We start from the raw sequence: 19,571 nt of genomic DNA on the forward strand, positions 1-19,571 counted from the left end.
GGAACAACACTGACTACACTCACTATCCAGCCTTGCTCCACTCAGCCCTTCAAGTTCAATGAAGTCCCATCCAAAGCTTCTGGTAGTCCTCACCTCACCCCATTTCTCCCGGAGTTTGGGGTTTGACCTCGGCACCTACTGGCCTACCGAGCCCAGGTGGGAAGGGCCCTCCTGGGCTAGGGGTTGGCCGTTCCAGCCTAGGAACGCTCCTCCCCCAGATCGGGGAGCTGGGGCACTGCCGGAATCTTGTGATTCTGGGCTTAAGAGGCTATTGGGGGAAAGTGCGCGCGGGGCGGAGGGGGGGCCACAGGGGCTTAAGTCTCTTAAGGGAGTTGGGGTGGTGGGGAAAGCGAGAAAAGCTCAGCCTTCTATTCACATGCAAAGAATGCCCCCACCCTCAAAGAAATGTGTGGTTTCTGTTCCACCGTAGAGAAGCCCCATTGGGAAGTTTGGAAACAAGACTTGTGTGAATCTGAGAGGGCACCTGCCGACTGGGGAGGGGACTGGGGAGAGGTTGGTGTATTACGGGAGAATCTAACCTCCCCAAAATACAGAGAGGAAGCAGACTGTTTTGCTTTAAGGGGAGGTGGGGTCTATTGGAATGGTTACAGGTCTGAGAGCTATCTTCTAACTAGACCCTATTAACAGTACGATCCTGTTAGAAGAAACAGGATTGAGGCAAAACGACCACTACCACCAGTGTGATCCATTCAGCCAGTGAGAAGGGAAGTCTTTCATAATTACCCACCTCTGTCAGGGGACCCCCACATACATCCCTAGCTCTGCTCCTTCTGCTTTCCTTTCCCAGCCACCCCACATCCAGGATTAGGATTTGCTTCAGATTCCAAGTCATGTTCCAGGGGCTGAGATGAGTGGGGGAGGAGGGGGCGTTGGAGGGGGCGTCAGCAGTGGTGTTTGGGGTTGGATGCCAGGAGTATCTGGAGGGGGGGAGGGAAGGAGGTAGAAAGATGCAAATGAATCCCCTTCTCTCTTCCTCCTCCTATTCTCAACCATCTGGCTCTAGAGTGGAGCCAGGCACTGTGGCAGCTGACCCTGGAGTCTGGGAGGTGCAGCGCGAAAGACGGAGGGTGAGAAAGGGAGAGCAGGTGCTAATTTCTCCCTCTCCATTCTCTTCATTACTCATCCACTGGCCTGGCTTAAAGGAGGTTCAGTCTATTCCCTAGACATTCTTCTCCCAAGTTGCTGATAAAATGACCATTTGCCCCTGTTCCTTTCTAGTAGCTTCCTAAAGGGAGGTGGGTGAATGGTCGGCCATATTAGATGGGATTGAGGAATGTTTGGGGACACATGGGGTCAGTCTGCCCTCTGTCGTCTGGATGGAGGGAGAAGCACAGCTGCTGCATGGGTGGCTTCTGGAAGAAGTAAACACCCAGCTGTTGGGCATGTTGGCACCCCAACCTCATCCTTCCTCAGGGAGCAAGGAAGATCCCTGATTAGATGTGGGGCGGGGTCTCCATAGGGATGAAGATGATTCTAGTCTTTCTGTATAAGATTGGAAGACTAGATCCTTCCTCATTTTTTTTTTTCTAATCCCAGGTGGTCCTTGTCTTCCTGACCACTCCTCTACTGGAATAGTCCTGGCCTAGAGATTGCCCTGGAGATTTAGGCCTGGGGCTCGGAAGGGGTGGGAGTAGTCAGTGGGGCACAGGAGTAACCGGCTCTTCCGGAGCAGAGAGGAGCCTGAGGTGGGTGGGTGTGGGCGTGGGGAAGGGGCGTGGCTACACCCGTCAGAAGGTCGCAGGCTCCTCCCCCGCCTGCTGGGTCTCGGACTGCCAGGCTAGCCTTCCGCTTGGGGTGGGAGGCAGGAAGATTCTCCCTCATCTGCCCTGGAAAAGATGATAAAAACGAGGGATACCCCCACCCCCCAGCCTCATCTCAGCCCCTGGAACATGATTTGAGTCTGAAGCAAATCCTAATCCTGGATGTGGGGTGGCTGGGAAAGGAAAGCAGAAGGAGCAGAGCTAGGGATGTATGTGGGGGTCCCCTAACAGAGGTGGGTAATTATAAAAGACTTCCCTTCTCACTGGCTGAATGGATCACACTGGTGGCATGGTCGGTTCCATGCCACCAGCTTTCTTCTCCACCTGCCTTTATTTTGGGGATAGGCATTCCTTAACAAATTTGCTGCATCCTACCTATATCCATAAGGAACAACACCTCTTCCTTAATGGTGTCCTCCATTTATTCAGAGACTTGAGGTTAGAGGGATTTTTTTTTTTTTCAAGGTGACCTATAAATTTGTTGTTTTGACTGGGAGAAGAGAAGGGTTTTGGTTTCTACCTGCCTGCTCCTTCCCCTGGTAATCTTATTTATCTGAGGAGAGGGAGGAAAACCCTCCCCCCTTAGTCTCCTCCCTCCCCTCCTTCTCTCTCTATCCCTTTATGCCTGGCACACTTGTGAGGTTTGCTAAAACTAGCTTCCTTCTCTGATCCTTTTGTAGTGGGGGGTGGAGTCCTCAAACTCAGAAAAGAACCCACCACCCTTGAGTGTAGTAAGGAAATCCAATCTAGACTGATGGATTGGATTTGGCCCCTGAACTTCCCTGTCTCCACCCAGTTTTCAGATCTCTTTCTCCTTGGATCTCCAGAGGAAAAGGTATTTGCTGACATCCCCCAACCTGCCAGAGTTTCATCCTCCCCACTCTTGCTTTTCCAGAATATTCAGCAGCATGAGCTTTGTACAGTTAGGCAATTTTTTTAGAACTGCATTGCACTGAATTGAGTGGGAATTATCTTGAAACCTGCAAAGTGTTGAGTTGCAAGGAAAGGAAACATTCCATATTTTATCTACTGTTTGACCTTGAACATATCAATGAACCTCTTTGGGCCTTAATTTCTTCATCTGGTAAATGAGAGAAGGTTGAACTAGAAATTCACTAAGCTGTAACATCATATGGCACTGTTCCCCATTCTGGGGCCCTGCCATACTCAGTTTAGGTGACAAACTCTAGTCTTCTGCGATTTTACTTTCTTCTTGTCAGAGAGTTTCACACAGTTATGCAGCCCTTCAGAAAAAGTGCCGAATAGGTGGACAATTGAGACATCTTATTTGCTGGTCAGTTTTCTGTTTATCCTCTACTACTTTGACTGCATTTCTTTTTTTTTTTTTTTTTCAACTCCCTAAGTGGAACCAGACCCTTCCAGGGGTGGGGAACCTGCAGCCTTCTGATTTTTTTTTTTTTTTTTGTAGAGACAGAGAGAGTCTCACTGTACCACCCTCGGGTAGAGTGCCATGGCGTCACACGGCTCACAGCAACCTCTAACTCTTGGGCTTACGCGATTCTCTTGCCTCAGCCTCCCGAGCAGCTGGGACTACAGGCACCCACCACAACGCCCGGCTATTTTTTTGTTGCAGTTTGGCCGGGGCTGGGTTTGAACCCACCACCCTCGGCATATGGGGCCGGCGCCCCAGCCTTCTGATTTTAAGATTGTTCTTTTTTAAGCACCAAAGAAGGCAAGAAAAGCTTCATCTTTCTGTGCTGCACTCCTTTTGATAAAAGGATAAAAGAATTTGTTCTGTAAGATTCAGTCAAAAGGCCAAAACTTAAAGACCTAGAAGGCCACATGTTGCCTTAAGGCTATAAGTTCACCACCCCTGCCTGGTTCCAGAGCTGTGCCTTCTTTCCCCATGCACAGGAATCTTTCGGATGCCCAGAGCTCTGCAGATGTCACCAGGAAAGTGGTGATCAGGCCTGGACGGGATAGAGGTGAGTGGGCAGCAAACTTAGGCCTCTCTCCATCCCTTTACAACTTTTCCATTTCCACTTTTCCACTACCCCACCTGGGGAATAACTGCCCCTGAAATTGTTTAACGGCCCTTTCTAACTCCCCTGTTAGACAAGTGGCACAGCCTTTGGTTCTAGAAATTTGGTCTAGTCCTTTAGGTTAACCTTGGTTGGGATGTGGCACGCCTTTCAGTTTGCCCTATGTAAAACAGGATTACGGCCTCAGTGAGATGCTGTGCAAAGGGAACTGCAAGGGGGGCAGCAGGATGGTTGCAGGATACATGGCGGCGCTAGGACCCAGATCCGGGTCGGGAAGCGAGGGAAGTCAGGCGCTAGGACCTTGCGGCGAAGGCCGCGTCGGGAGGCACTCTGGGTTGCAGCTTCCCCGCCCCCTCCGGCTCCGACTCACTCCTCCCCCGCCGGCCATGTTGGCTCCGCTCGGGCCCCGCGGTTGAGCCGCGTCCCCCTCCCCCTTCCCGGACCCCGAACCCCAGATCCCCTACCCCGGCCGGCGTCTCCTCCCCTTCTGGCGCCCGGTGCGCGGCCATGTGAACCGCCTGTCCCCCGGGGAGAGACGAGCCCCGATCCTGGCTGGACGCCGCTGCCTCAGGTTTGTGGGGTCTGTGGCCAGACGACTGAAGGGAGAGCCCGCTTCCATCCACGGCTTCCCTCGGGGAACGGAGTCTCCGGAGCCAGAGCCTGTCCGGGCCGGGAAGCGAATCGCGCTTACTTCCTGCGAGGACTCGACCACGGCCGGGGTCCCCTTGCCCTAGGGGCTGGGAGGAGGCTGGAGCAGGAGAGTAGCCTGAGGACCTCGGACGGGGCCGCGGGGGCGGGAGGAGCCGTGGAGGCTTCTGGCTGCGCCGGCGACGATGGCGAGGAGGCGGAAAAGCCACCTGGCTGGTGGAGATGACTCCGGTGGGGTACTCGGGTGGAATCCCGGGAGGGGCGCCACCTCCTCGGTGGGGGTGGGGATTGCCCTAGCGCGGGGAGTGGGTGAGGGGATTCCCTGGGCTGGGCGAGCATCCCGTTTGTGGGTGACAGAGCGAGTGGCGGTGGTGAGTGGAGGACAGAAGAGGTTTCCAGGGGGCTGCGGGTGTCTCGCTCTGGGAGCGGGTCTGTTCCCTTGAGCGTGGACAGCCGGAGGGGGCCTTACAGGGTGGTGCTGTGCTTGGCTTGGGGCCCCGGCATCCCCGGGAGAATCCCCCACTCCAGGGGTGGAGGTTGATAGGGCTGGTGCTTAGGCGTCTGGTATTGAGTTGGGCTGAGGGGCTGAAGGGAAGAATAAAGAGGGATTCCTTTCCAAGGAGATTCCTCACAGAGGGGATCCCCGTTTCCGTGATAGAAAAGATGATCTCACATCATCCTTTTATTTCCTGGTGTTCCCTGTTTTGGGGAGAAGGCAATGCCAATAACAGCCATCCTTTGTAGGGATTATGAGAGTGAGGGATTTGTCTCCTTTGGGGGGCGAATGAGGGGGTAGCTTCCACCTCCAGCAGTAGACAAACAGCCCCTCCCCCAGCCTCCCGCAGGAAGTGGCCGGGAAATGGCAGCTGTGCATTTGCTGCTGCGTCCCTTGTTGTTTTGAAATGTCCATTTTAATCAGATTTGGTTTCATTTCAGAGGCCTTCTGGGCAAGCTTGGATCCTGCCAACCGTGTGGTCTGAGAGACCTTTCGTTGGATTTTGGGGGTGGGGGGGAGGGGGAGATAAACTTAATTTGTCAACTGGAAGTGGTCCACTGCAGTTGACTCAGCGATCCGAATCCTCCCTCCAGAGCATCATCCCTGTCTCCCTGTCTGGAGGGTTTTTTTTTTTTTTTCTTCTTTGCCTTTCCCCTTGAGTTAAAGGTCATAGAGAAGCAAACTCAGTTATCCACCAGCAGGGTACACTCTCAATAAAGGTGGTGCAAATTTCCTCACATAGGGAGCTGCCAGGAACACTGGGAACCTTTTGTGGCATGACAGTGAGATATTGAGATCCTCTTTAATATGTTCTTAAGTGTGATGGTTTCTGTATTGCAGAGGACCTGAGCAAGTGCGTTTGTGAAGTGGAAAAGGCTTGATTTTGAGAAGTGTAGGAAGAGGAAGGGATGTGAAAGCTTTAACTATGAGTGAGATTTCTATGTTGGGGTAGGGACTTATTTACAGAGTGAGATGATGAGCTTGTTCTTCAGTGGGGACTGTAGCCTAAGGAGAGTCCCCATGTGAAGCCTCTTATTTGATTTAGGGTGTAGGAGGGTTTACCTTCTGTAGAACCCACTAATTAGAAAAGGAGAATTTGCTGTTATGACTTACTCTGCAAGTCCGTAAAAGAACATCTTTCTTATTCTTCTTGGAGGAGTGGTAAGCTCTGTTCTATGCAAGGTCATGCACCCAGATTTTCTCTTTCCCACTTGATAACTCCAGGAGATTTTACCTTTAGTATACACTGTTGGACTTGTACTATGTTCCTAGGCATTTTGTTGCCCACTGGCTTTGATTAGGGACAAAAGTTGGCCACAGAATTAGATTTTGGAAGATGAAGTTCTAAGATCTTTGGACTGTCCTGAAAACTATATAAATCTGGCATTTAAATCATCCTTTCACTATTTTCCAGTCAAAAGCCTCTCACCTACATGTAGATCCCTAGATTAAAGATCCAGGGTAGTGGCTTGGTGCCTGTGGCTCAAGCGGCTAAGGTGCCAGCCACATACACCTGAGCTGGCTGGTTCAAATCCATCCTGGCCACCAAACAACAATGACGGCTGCAACCAAAAAATAGCCAGGTGTTGTGGCAGGCGCCTATCTGTGGTCCCAGCTACTTGGGAGGCGGAGGCAGGAGAATTGCTTGAGCCCAGGAGTTGGAGGTTGGCTGTGAGCTATGATGTCACAGCACTCTACCCAGGGTGACAGCTTGAGGCTCTGTTTTAAAAAAAAAGATCCAGGGAAGTAACTGATACACATGTACAATCGTGTGAAAGTGGCATCATCTCTAGTAAGATAACATCCTTGCTCTTTTCACTGGGCCTGTGAAATTGTAGATACTCTGGAAATAGTAAAAACAAGTCATCCAGCTAATGTCAGTGTCCTGTTTCTTGACCCTGTGCTACACTGGTTGGTTTGATTTGACACTGATTTTAAGTTCCCCTTTCTTCAAGGTTTGCTTACGTAGATTGGCACTTGACAGAAAACTAATTGATTTTCTCTATTGGGGGAGTGAGCAATAGAGGAGTAAGTACTCTAGACTCTTCAGAAGAAATAGAAGTAAGTCTGAGAAAATAGTGATTGATCTGAAATCTGAATAAAGCCAACTTTTCGTGGTCATGCTGTAAAATGGATGCATTTTGCTTATCAGAGAAGTAGAGTTTCTAATAATGACCGTAATTTTTTTTTTTTTCGTGGTTTTTGGCCAGGGCTGGGTTTGAACCCGCCACCTCCGGCATATGGGACCGGTGCCCTACTCCTTGAGCCACAGGCTCTGCCCATGACTGGAATTTTTTTTAAAAGCCTCTCTAGAAAAAAAATTTTCTTAGTATAAACTATGTGGGCTGACCTCAGAGCCAGTCAGAAATCTAGAATGCCCATAATGGCTCATTTTGCAATCTTTTGGTTCTAGAATCAGATGTTACTAAAGAGAAGCAAAGCTTGTTAGGGTTACTAACAGTAGCTTCCTGCTGTTAACTTTTCTTGACACCTCTGAAGAGGTCAAGTACCAACCTGCCATATTCTTTCACTGATAAAATGGTATGGAAGTTAGTCAAAAACTGATATGATGTTTGACCTTGTGTGACGTGTATCAAGTAAGGCGATAATGCCAAAGTTTTTATGTCCTAGGGCATTGAGTGAAGTTTAAAACAGATGTTGCCTGGGGCACATAATCTTTTAGATTTCTTAGCATGTTTGTGTCCTCATGTGTTTCCATAGCCCAAGATAAGTATTTTTACAGCGTTATCTCGTGTGAGTCAGAAGGACTATTTTTCACCACATATCAATAGTCTGCATAATTTTGAAATTTAAAAAATTCTACAAAACAAAAAAATCCTGTCTTTGAAGAGGTTTGGAAATTGTTTTTGTCACTTGCAGTAGATATAGCATTGGCTTAGTGTTTTGTTGATCTAGTTAAAGGGAATAATTATTAAGGGGGCATTTTGTTACCTTACCAAAAGTTAAAAAAGAAAGGCGTTTCTCACTTTGTCTCCCTCGGTAGAGTGCTGTGGCGTCACAGCTCACAGCAACCTCAAACTCTTGGGCTCAAGCGATTCTCTTGCCTCAGCATCCCAATTAGTTATTTTTATTTATTTATTTATTTTTTTGTAGAGACAGAGTCTCACTTTATGGCCCTCGGTAGAGTGCCATGGCCTCACACAGCTCACAGCAACCTCCAACTCCTGGGCTTAAGCGATTCTCCTGCCTCAGCCTCCCGAGTAGCTGGGACTACAGGCGCCGGCCACAACACCCGGCTACATTTTGGTTGCAGTTCGGCCGGGGCCGGGTTTGAACCCGCCACCCTCGGTATATGGGGCCGGCGCCTTACTGACTGAGCCACAGGCGCCTCCCCCCAATTAGCTATTTTTAGAGACGGGGTCTCGCTCCTGCTCAGGCTGGTCTTGAGCTCATAAGCTATGCCAATCCACCTGCCTCAGCCTCCCAGAGTGCTAGGATTACAACTGTGGAATCTGTGGCGCCCAGCCAAGAAAGGAGATTTTTTTTTTTTTTTTTTTGTAGAGACAGAGTCTCACTGTACCATCCTCGGGTAGAGTGCCATGAGGTTACACGGCTCACAGCAACCTCTAACTCTTGGGCTTACGCGATTCTCTTGCCTCAGCCTCCCAAGCAGCTGGGACTACAGGCGCCCGCCACAACGCCCGGCTATTTTTTTGTTGCCGTTTGGCCGGGGCTGGGTTTGAACCCGCCACCCTCAGCATATGGGGCCGGTGCCCTACTCACTGAGCCACAGAAAGATTCTTTTTTTTTTTTTTTTTTTTTTGTAGAGACAGAGTCTCACTCTATGGCCCTCGGTAGAGTGCCGTGGCCTCACACAGCTCACAGCAACCTCCAACTCCTGGGCTTAAGCGATTCTCTTGCCTCAGCCTCCCGAGTAGCTGGAACTACAGGCGCCCACCACAACGCCCGGCTATTTTTTGGTTGCAGTTTGGCCGGGGCCGGGTTTGAACCCGCCACCCTCGGCATATGGGGCCGGCGCCCTACCGACTGAGCCACAGGCGCCGCCCCCACAGAAAGATTCTTAAGAGAGAGGTTTGTCTTAATACTTTTAGTCTTCTGAGGTTGGACTGTCCATAACTTGCCTCACTAAAGGGGTTTTCAACCAGCCTAACTCAGCTAACTTTTAGAGGGAGAGGCTGTCTTTGTGGAGGAAATGGGGAGAGTCCTTAACTTTTAGAAGTGAAATTCTGAGAAATAATCAAAACAGGGGAATAACCTAGACTATGGCTTTTAGTGTCCTGAAATTTCAGAGACATTCCCAGTCTCTGATAGTGAAAGGACCAGAGCTGTGGCAGAAAACCTAACTTAGATTGTTATGTGGTTTCTTTAGTTAACAAGTATTTAAAAACCTGCCTTGTACTTGGAGTGTGTAGCTAAATCAAGCGGAACATTTCACTAATTTAGAGCTTAAATTTATTGCCTTTTTACATTGTTAGTACTTCCCTGTTTCTAGGCTTTATTTTCTGCAAGAGATGGCTACCTAAAATATGTCAAAATTTGGGGGCTTTCTTCTCTCTAAAAATCTTTATCTGTATGATGTAGTTTTTTGGTTTTCTGAAAATAGTAAGAGCAAAGCCCATGATCTTTGTTGGATATGTAAACTGGTAATGACAGAAAAGGTAGATTTATGCATTTATTTGCTTAGTCCATGGATTTAACAAATATTTCCTTTGGTCTTTTTTATTTACCGAGCACTAAGTTAGGTGCTGGAGATACAGTGGTGGAACTTAATATTCCATTGATGCTGTAGAACCTATCTACAGGTCATCTTTGTATTCTCCTGAGCAGCCTGGACATGGCAGGTTTTTTTTTCCTTTTTAACCTAACAACCTACAGGTTTATCGGAGACATGGCAGTTTTGAGTATCCCACCCCTTAGTATAATCTTTTTTCTTTTTGCGATCTTCTTCCTGCCTCACTTGGAGTCCTGACAAGGGAAAGGAGAGGACATTTTGAGAGAGAGTGAGCCTCAGTCAGTATATGCTATGGTTTATCCCAGAGTTAAAGGGAAGCTTGTTATCAGAGCTGATAGAATGAGCTCCTGACTGGATAAGAGGCATGTTGATCTTGTGGCTTGGTACTCTTTTTTTTTTTTTGAGACAGAGTCTCTCTTTATGGCATTTGCTCACAGCAACCTCAAATTCTGGGGCTCAAGTGATTCTCTTGCCTCAGCCTACCCACTAGCTGGGACTATAGGCATCTACCACAACTGCCTAGCTAGTTTTAGAGATGGGTGTAGCTCTTGTTCAGGCTGGTCTTGAACTCCTGAGCTCAAGCATTCCACCCGCCCCAGCCTCACAGAGTGCTAAGATTACAGGCGTGAACCACCGCCCTAGCCTCACTTAGAACTCTTTTATTGATGAAGGAAGATGGCTCCAGGGAGGAGTTTTTAGACAGAAAAATCAAAGCATCCTTACTTACAGTTGTCAGAAACTGGGAGCAGTGAAAACTTAGAACTTCCCTAGGGTGTGGGGCAGGAGTAGAACAGCTTTTGTGTTAGAACAGGGTTTTTCAACCTTGATGCTATTGATATCTGGACCAGATAATTCTTTGTGGTGCGGGGAGGGAGGCCTGTCCTGTGTGCTTAGTAGCATCCCTAGCTTCTACTTACTAGATGCCAGTAGCACACACCTTGAGACTACTCACTGTCCTGTAGGGGGCAAAATTTCTTCTGGTTGGTAACCTAGGTATTAGATAATGGTGGGCAATCCAGAGATGCGTAGAGTTGAGAAATAGCCTTTATAACATTTATAAGTATTAAAAAAAAAAATTATAATTATATGGCCGGGCAAGGTGGCTCATGCCTGTAACCCTAGCACTATGGGAGGCAAGGCGAGTGGATTGCCTGAGCTCACAGGTTTGAGACCAGCCTGAGCAAGAGCGAGACCCTGGCTCTAAAAAATAGCTGGGCAGTGTGGTAGGCGCCTGTAGTCCCAGCTACTAGGAAGGCTGGGGCAAGAGAACGGCTTGAGCTCAAGAGTTTGAGGTTGCTGTGAGCTATGACACCATGACACCATGACATCATGGCACTCTACCAAGGGTGACAAAGTGAGACTCTTATCTCAAAACAAAAAAAAATTTACAATTATAAAGCTAAAATGTAGTGGGATCATTTGCCCTTGCTGTTAGTGAAGATAAACATTTGAAATCTCTCCATACCTTTTCCCCTCACCACTCCCCCAAATTAGAAACCTCCCATTTGTGGAATTTTGGTGTTCTACATGAGAAGAATGAAGGAGAGAGCTGCAGGAACTACTGAAGTATTCAGCTGAAGGGTGTTAATGTGTCTTGTGTTTATGGCGGTAGTAGCCTGAAGGGTTAGAATTGGTCAAGCAAGACACTTGCAACAGTGTTGAAATCTAGTATTTATTTTAACACTTTGTGCATTGTCAGTCTTTTTCTGTTAAAACCATGTCACACAGGGGTGGTGCCTGTGGCTCAAAGGAGTAGGGCACTGGCCCCATATGTCAGAGATAGTGGGTTCAAATCCAGCCCCAGCCAAAAACTGCAAAAAAAACAAAACAAAACCATGTCACAGGTCCATATAGCTGTGATTGCAGGTTAAAGAACAGCAATTTATTTAGCCAGGTCTGGAGGGCTTTATTGCCTCAACCTTAACTCTTTTTTTTTTTTTTTTTGAGACAGTCTCAGTTTATCGCCCTCAGTAGAGTGTTGTGACATCACAGCTCACAGCAACCTCTAACTCTTGGGCTTAAGCGATTCTCTTGCCTCAGCCTCCCAAGTAGCTAGGATTACAGGCACCCACCGCTACACCCGGCTATTTTTTGTTGTAGTTGACATTGTTGTTTAGCAGGCCTGGGCTGGGTTTGAACCCGCCACCCCTGGTGTATGTGGCCAGCATGGTAACTACTGTGCTATAGGCGCCAAACCCTCAAGCTTAAGTTGTTTTTTTTTTTTGTAGAGACAGAGTCTCACTTTACCGCCCTCGATAGAGTGCAGTGGCATCACAGCTCACAGCAACCTCCAGCTCTTGGGCTTACGCATTCTCTTGCCTCAGCCTCCCAAGCAGCTGGGACTACAGACGCCCACCACAATGCCTGGCTATTTTTTTTTGTTGTTGTTGTTGTTGTTGCAGTTTGGCCGGGGCCGGGTTTGAACCCGCTACCTTTGGTATATGAAGCCAGTGCCCACACAGGTACCACCCTCAAGCTTAACTCTTATAAATGAAACATTGGGCTCTTAGGAGACCCATTTATGTACAACAGGGACTGGGCCAGGTGCTTGCCTAATTGTACTTCCTGATCATGAAAGTTTCTGCTCTTCTAGAGGTTGGGCACTGATTTCTTTTTTTCATTTGGAAAAAATCCTATTAGTTCAAAGAGATACTCCCTCCTTTGCAATACTGTTCTTACTAGCTCTGGACAGGAGGGCAGAGTTTACCTTCAGGCTTTACTGTGAAAAGTACCTTTGGTAGGAAGGTTACAATGAAATAATCCTAGGTTTGTTTGTTTGTTTATTTATTTGCAGTTTTTGGCTGGGGCTGGATTTGAACCCGCCAAATGGGGGTTCAAATCTGGCATATGGGGCTGGTGCCCTACTCCTTTGAGCCACAGGCACCGCCCAATCCTAGGTTTATTGATGAGAGGAGCTGTTCACATTTTCTTTGTATTTCTGTCATTTCCTATTTAAATGACTTTTTAAATTTTTAATATTTTGTAGAGATGGGGATGATGAGGATCTTGCTGTCTTGCCTAGGCTGGTTTCAACCTCTTGGCCTTAAGTGATCTTCCCACTTTGGCCTCCCAGAGTTCTGGGATTACAGGTGTGAGCCCCCATGCTCAGCCTTAAATGACATCTGAAATCAGGAGTCAAGTTGCATATAAGGAAGTCTGTCTGGATCATCCCTGGTTTGGTTATATCTTAAATTATATCATATTTAGGCCTTTTAGACTTGATTATCTTTTTGAAAACTAGTCAGTCTTTCAGTCTTTGTCCCATAATAATAGCTAACTTTTCTTTTTTTAAAATTATTATTATGAGACGGAGTCTCACGCCCTCTGTAGAGTGCTTGGCATCACAGCATACAGCAACCTCAAACTCTTGGGTTTACACTATTGTTTTGCCTCAGCCTCCCAAGTAGCTGGAACTACAGGCGCCTGGCTATTTTTGTTGTTGTTATTGTTTAGCAGGCTCTGGACGGATTCGAACCTGTCAGACCTTGTACATGTGGCCAGTGTCCTAACCACTGAGCTGTGGGCACTGAGCCAAATAATAGCTAACTTTTATTGAGTACTTGCTGGATGACAAGTACTGTGTGATAGGGACTTTATATAGATTTTCTCATTTAATCCTCACAAGCCCTGGAAATAGGTACTAACATTTTTATACATAATGAAACTTAGATTCATTAAGTTTAAGCCTGTTTAAGGTTACACAGCTAGTAAATGATAGAGCTGGGATTTGAACCTAGAGCCCACTACTACATTGTGTTGACTTCACAAAGAGGTTTATGTGTCTAGTAGGCTTCTTGTAAATGAAGTGCTCGTGATTCTGATAACCCTTCACTAGAGGCAGGTGGGGAAACTGCCCTCAGCCTCCAGATAACTTCCCATTCCTTTTACTTCTCTGGTTTCTGTGTGCCATCCATGAATTGTTGTTAGTGTGTTATTTATGAAACAGGATATGCTGTCCTTTCCCAGAGCAGCAGAGAGGAGGTCACTATTTTCTTCTCAGATGCAAATAGAGAATGGAAAGGGGAACTGTGGCTGTCATTGAGTAGGTTATAGTCCAGTGTACATAGGAGGGAAAAAGTATGTGTGTGTCCCCTATACCAGGGGAGGGGTGGCTGTGCATAAAACTGAGAGAGAGAAGAGGTAGGAATCAAATATAATTGGTTCTATAGGCCTAGCATTTCCAGGACTTGTGAACTACTGAGTGTCCTCTTTACTCTGTCATACAAGCATTGGAAGGAACCAAACCTAAAGACTGGAGAACGAACTTTAATGTTTTATGTCTTTTCATTTCAGGAAGTTTTATTTTTTTTAACACAGAGTGTCACTTTGTCACCCTGGTAGAGTGCTATGGTGTCGCTGCTCACAGCAACTTCAAACTCCTGGGCTCAAGCAATCCTCTTACCTCAGCCTTCCAAAACCCTGAAACTATAGGTGCCCCCCACAACACCTGGCTATTTTTAGATATGGGGGTCTCACTCTTGCTCAGGCTAGTCTTGAACTCTTAAGCTTAAGCAATCCATTGCCCCGGCCTCCCAGGGTGCTAGGATTACAGGTGTGAGCAACTGTGGTGGGCCATTTCAGAAAGATTATTAATCTCCCAATTTGTGAGACTCCTTACTGCTGAGGAGTAGAGTGGCCCTTAATAAGAGGGAAATCCTGTAAGACCCTGGAATCCTAAAGAGACCTATTTTTTAGTTGACACATAGCAAGTTTGGGGTCTACTACTTAATTTAGAGTGAAAAATGAGAAATCTTGTATGAGAGATAAGTCAGTCCTAAAAAATTGTTCTTAAATCAACAGAAAACAAATTGCTTTTATTTTATTTTTTAGAGACAGGGTCTTGCTATTTTGCCCAGGCTGGACTTGAACTCCTGGGCTCAAGGGATCCTCCCACCTCAGCCTTCCAAGTAGCTGGGATTACAGGCATGTACCACTGTGCTCAACAAATTGCTTTTGTTTTTATTTCTTTAGTTTTAGTTAAAATAGATTGAGGTAGAGATAGCTATGGTATTTAGCTGGAAGAATCTTATCACTGTCATATGACATACTATACAAGATTTATATATCATGTTTAGAATTATGTTATGGTCACATATATACCAACGGTGGCTAATTTGCAGTATGTAGCATATGCATGAACATAACTCTTAAAACCCCAGCCAGTGGTAGTTCTTTTTTGAGATAGAGTCTTACTCTGTCCAGGTTAGAGTGCTATGGTGTCAGCCTAGCTTCCAGCAACCTCAAACTCCTGGGTTCAAGCGATCTTCCCACATCAGCCTCCCAAATAGCTGATACTACAAGTGTAACCAATTTATTCATCCTTTTAAAAGCTTTACTTCTGGTTCTTTTTTTTTTTTTTTTTTGCCGGGATGAGTTTGAACCCACCACCTCCGGTATATGGGGCTGGCACCCTACTCCTTTGAGCCATAGGCACCGCCCACTTCTGGTTCTTTTTAAAAAGAGGTTATTTAGGCTCGGTGCCTATAGCTCAGCGACAAGGGTGCCAGCTGGATACACTGGACCTGGCGGATTTGAACCCAGCCTGGGCTTGCCAAACAACGACAACTCCAACCAGAAAATAGCCGGGCATTGTGTGGGCGCCTATAGTCCTAGCTATCTGGGAGGCTGAGGCAAGAGAATTGCTTAAGCTCAAGAGTTTGAGGTTGCTGTGAGCTGTAGCGCTACGGCACTCTACCGAGAAGGACATAGTAAGACTCTGTCTCAAAAAAAAAAAAAAAAAGAGGTTATTTAAAGAATTGCCCTGGTCTGTTTGTTTGTTTATTTATTTATTTTTGAGACAGAGTCTCCTTCTGTTGTTCAAGCTAGATTGCCAAGGCATCAGCCTAGCACATAGCAACCTCAAACTCCTGGGTTCAAATGATCCTCCTGCCTCAGCCTCCTGACTAGCTGGGACTTCAGAGCTGCCTGCCACCATTCCTGGCTAATTTTTTTCTTTTTCATTCTTTCTTTTCTTTCTTTATTTTTTGGTAAAGACAGGGCCTTGCTATTGTTCAGGTCTTGAACTCCTTAGCTCAAGGGATCTTCCCATGTTGGGCAGTAAGCCACCGCCAAACACCTTGGTCTGTTTATTGCCTCATTTTAGAAGCTTGATAAAGAAACCAATCTGAATTCTTCTGCCTTTTTAACAAAACATAGTAATAAAATCTAAGGAGTTGCTTTCTCTGTATCAAGACAGATTATGTCACTCAAGTATCAAGTTAGTATGCACTAATACATCACAAGTTTCTGATTGATATGTCAGACTTTACTAATAATTCTGACTTCTCTTTCCTGTCTTCTCTCTTCTCTTTGCTCTATCAAAGCTAAATTTATTCAGATCAAAGGCTCACTTCTCATAATTCCTAGTGGCTTTCAGGAAAAGGTGAATACTATCATCGAATAATCAGCCATTGCACTTTACAAATACAAGTTATAAGTAGCTTACTTTTTTCTCCATGACTCTATATTTAAGCCACAAACCCAAAAAATTAGGAAATAACCATCATAGACATAACAGAATAATATTCTTGGGGACACCATCTTATTTAATCAATTTTTCACTGCTGACATTTTTCTGATCTATGTTCTTGGAGAACATGCTTTTCTTTTCCATAAATAAGGAGTGGAAGTATGCTGAGTGATTGAGTTTTGCCATTATAATCACCTTTCTGCAATGTATTCTCTTTTTCAGATCCCTTTACAAATGTAGCTGCACTATCTTCAGCTGTCTAGGACTATAGATAGGATAACATAGAATTATGTTTAGCCCAAGTATAATAACAAAACAAAGTGGTGTGTATATCATGTATGATTTTCTGCCAACACCCCTATCTCTGTAGCTTCTTGTCAGAAGGATGGCTTTGAAAACTTCTTACAGAGCTGGGCGTGGAACTCTGGCCTTACCTTGAGGATGTTAGCCTTAAATGTTACACCAGAAGGTTAATATCTAGAGGGGTAAACTAGGCTGGGAGTCAAGAGGGTAGAACTTAACACAGGGAAGACTCCTCCAGGCTTGTAGTTTGGTTTTGCTAATTTTGGGGGGTGGTGGGCTCCAGGCCAGGGGATTATTTCCTCCATCTTGTCTCTCAACCTCTATCTTCCCTCCCAGTACTTTGATACTTAGATAGGAGAAGGGTAAGTAGATAGAGGGGCAGGGGCATTCCCTCAAAAAGATTCCAGGTGACATATATAACCTTGTTTTTAACCGCCAGTATTTTTTTCTCCCTCTCTCTCCCCTCCTGCAGAAATGGAGGCAAACGACCATTTTAACTTTACTGGCCTTCCCCCTGCACCTGCTGCCTCAGGACTGAAACCCTCTCCTTCAGGGGAGGGCCTCTACACTAACGGGTCTCCCATGAACTTCCCCCAGCAAGGGAAAAGTGAGTGTGAGGGCCACAGGGCCTGGGGATGGAATGGGCATCATTCCTTGAGAGCAGGTTGATGGGAGGAGATTGGGCTCCACTTTGGGCTGGCTACCCCTGCTCTCTTTCCTGCCAGGTGGGGAGAGAAAAAGTGAATCCACAGAAATGTAGCTGGAGAGAAATCAATTTTCTAAGAACAAATTCTAGCGGGTTATGGAAACCACACTTTTAGTTTTAAAGTCGAAAGTGGTTAGAAAAACACACCAGCTTTTTCATCGTGGCCTGCTCTTCTGTCAGCCTTGTTTCCTAGCTACTGCCAGAGTAGTGAGGTGGCTTCTGCTGCTGATAACCAGGTTGGACCCTTATGAGAGAGATAAAGGACCTGTTGTTTTTAGAGGTTAGAGAAACTGCACTGGGCTAGAGCTGGGGGTGGGGAGTTGGATGAAGGTTGGGATGTGTTTGCCTTTTAGTTTATGCATCAAAGAAAGGCAGGTGTAAGAAGTAGCTGTCCTAATTGCTGTCCTTGGTTAGAAGGGAGGGATAAGGGACGATTCAGTTCTTAGCTAGTTCCCCAGAGAGAAATTCATAATTCCAGATGGAAGCCTTACTGCTAGGATCAGCTGTTTTCCTGGATTTGGCCTATCAGTTACCCTGTACCATGACTCTGCCAAGTACCTCTCTAATCTTGCTTGAGTTTCAGGTCCTTTATGCTTAGAAGCACAAAGAAGTCCACATCCTTCCCTCCTTTCTTGTAGTAGAAAAGTACTGCCACTTTTCCTTTTTTTGGCCGGGGATGGGTTTGAACCCGCCACCTCCAGCATATGGGACCGGCGCCCTACTTCTTGAGCCACAGGCGCCGCCCAGTACTGCCACTTTTCCCTCCTGTCCTCTCCAAGGGAGTTGCAGATGGATAAAAGCCCTTTTATTTCATTGGCATTCCCTCCCACACACACACAAACATACAAGCTTCCTTAGTACCTTGGTTCCTTTTGATTGTCTTCCACCCCAGAGGTTAAGGGCTGAATTCTGCAGCCTTGGTGGTGCAGAGGTTTTCCCCCTTGCATGTTACCCTTCAGTGCCTTTGGGGAGGGGCTAAGCCCAGCCTTCTGAGCTGGGATCTTGTCGCTGTGGTGACTGCAAATTCTATTTTTAGTCCAGCACAAAGTGCTGGATCTGCATGTGCCAGTGAGGTGGAGGCTGTCCCTTATGGTCCACTGTGGGGCCAAATAGGCACTAGGGAAAGGAGAGGGGGCTTGCAGAATTTAGTCATCCCCCTCTCAGGGAAGAATTCTCCTAGGCAATCAGAGTAGGGAAGAATGTGAGTTACTGTAGGAAGTCTGCAAACAGCTTCATTTAATTAAAAAAAAAAAAAAAAAAAAAGCCAGCAGCAGCAGCCAGCTCTCTGCTAGTGGCTCCCATGGTAGGCCTAGAGAGTTCCCTATCTATCCCTCTACTCAGTGGCCTCTGTAGCAGTTGCTTACATCCAGGAGTATCTGGGTTTGGTGTTCCCCAGAGACCCAAAAACTAAATATAGCAGAGGGGGAATTCCCTTCCTTTTCCCCTTCCCTTTTTCTAATCAATGCTATTGCTTTGGGGTTCTTTTGGTAGAATTACTTAAATACATGTAACTAACCCTTTTCTTTCCTTCTCTGCTAGGTTTGAATGGGGATGTGAATGTTAATGGCTTATCTACTGTATCTCACACTACTACTTCAGGGATTTTGAACTCTGCTCCCCACTCCTCCAGCACCTCACACCTCCATCACCCCAACGTGGCCTACGACTGTCTCTGGAACTACTCACAGTACCCATCTGCCAATTCTGGCAGCAACCTCAAGGACCCATCCCTTCTCTCCCAGTTCTCGGGGGGACAGTACCCACTCAACGGCATCCTTGGGGGCAGCCGGCAACCTTCATCCCCAAGTCACAACACTAACCTTCGAGCTGGGAGCCAAGAGTTCTGGGCCAATGGTACCCAGAGTCCCATGGGGCTTAACTTTGATTCACAAGAACTGTATGATTCTTTTCCTGACCAGAATTTTGAGGTGATGCCCAATGGACCCCCTAGTTTTTTCACCTCTCCACAGACTTCTCCTATGTTGGGATCTAGCACTCAAACCTTTGCACCCTCCCAGGAGGTAGGCAGTGGTATCCATCCTGATGAAGCAGCAGAAAAGGAGATGACTTCGGTTGTGGCAGAGAATGGCACTGGCTTGGTTGGCAGCCTGCAGCTGGAGGAAGAACAGCCAGGTACAAATGGGTCTGTGAGCTGGGGAGGGATAGGGAAAATGAGACTATAGGGGGACAGTGGTTTTTTGAGGTGAGGAAAACTTAAACCTTTCCAGCTCTCTGCAGTGGAGGCTGATTTTCATGTTGGTGATAAGCAGAGACAAATGGCTGGTGTTTTTGTGGCAGCAGCACCAGCTCGAGAGTGGGAGTACAAATTATTTCAGGCTCATGCAGAGCTGCTGGCCTGGAGAGGGCAGGTGGGCGAGCCCAAAACAGCGCCAACAGACATGCTGCATCAAGAAGGGCTTCTTCAAAAATAAATGAAAGGGTTAGGGCATG

The 19,571-nt window shown here is 46.8% G+C and overlaps 1 protein-coding gene across 7 annotated transcripts in view; it reads left to right on the plus strand.

The window, feature by feature from the left end:
- The window catches only part of BAZ2A (bromodomain adjacent to zinc finger domain 2A), a 40,001-nt gene that overhangs the window by 1,878 nt on the left and 18,552 nt on the right, over nt 1–19,571 (plus strand). For 2 of the 7 annotated variants that reach the window (XM_053557582.1, XM_053557583.1), the window contains exons 2-4: nt 3,657–3,727; nt 16,887–17,021; nt 18,660–19,253. In XM_053557582.1, the coding sequence (XP_053413557.1) occupies nt 16,889–17,021; nt 18,660–19,253 (727 nt within the window). In that variant the 5' untranslated portion in view covers nt 3,657–3,727; nt 16,887–16,888. Of the gene's footprint in view, nt 1–890; nt 1,089–3,656; nt 3,728–4,175; nt 4,356–16,886; nt 17,022–18,659; nt 19,254–19,571 lie in introns of those variants that run through there. The other 5 variants (XM_053557580.1, XM_053557581.1, XM_053557586.1 and 2 more) reach the window with 4 other exon arrangements.

This window comes from Nycticebus coucang, chromosome 12, assembly GCF_027406575.1.
Source record: "Nycticebus coucang isolate mNycCou1 chromosome 12, mNycCou1.pri, whole genome shotgun sequence".
NCBI lineage: Eukaryota > Metazoa > Chordata > Mammalia > Primates > Lorisidae > Nycticebus > Nycticebus coucang.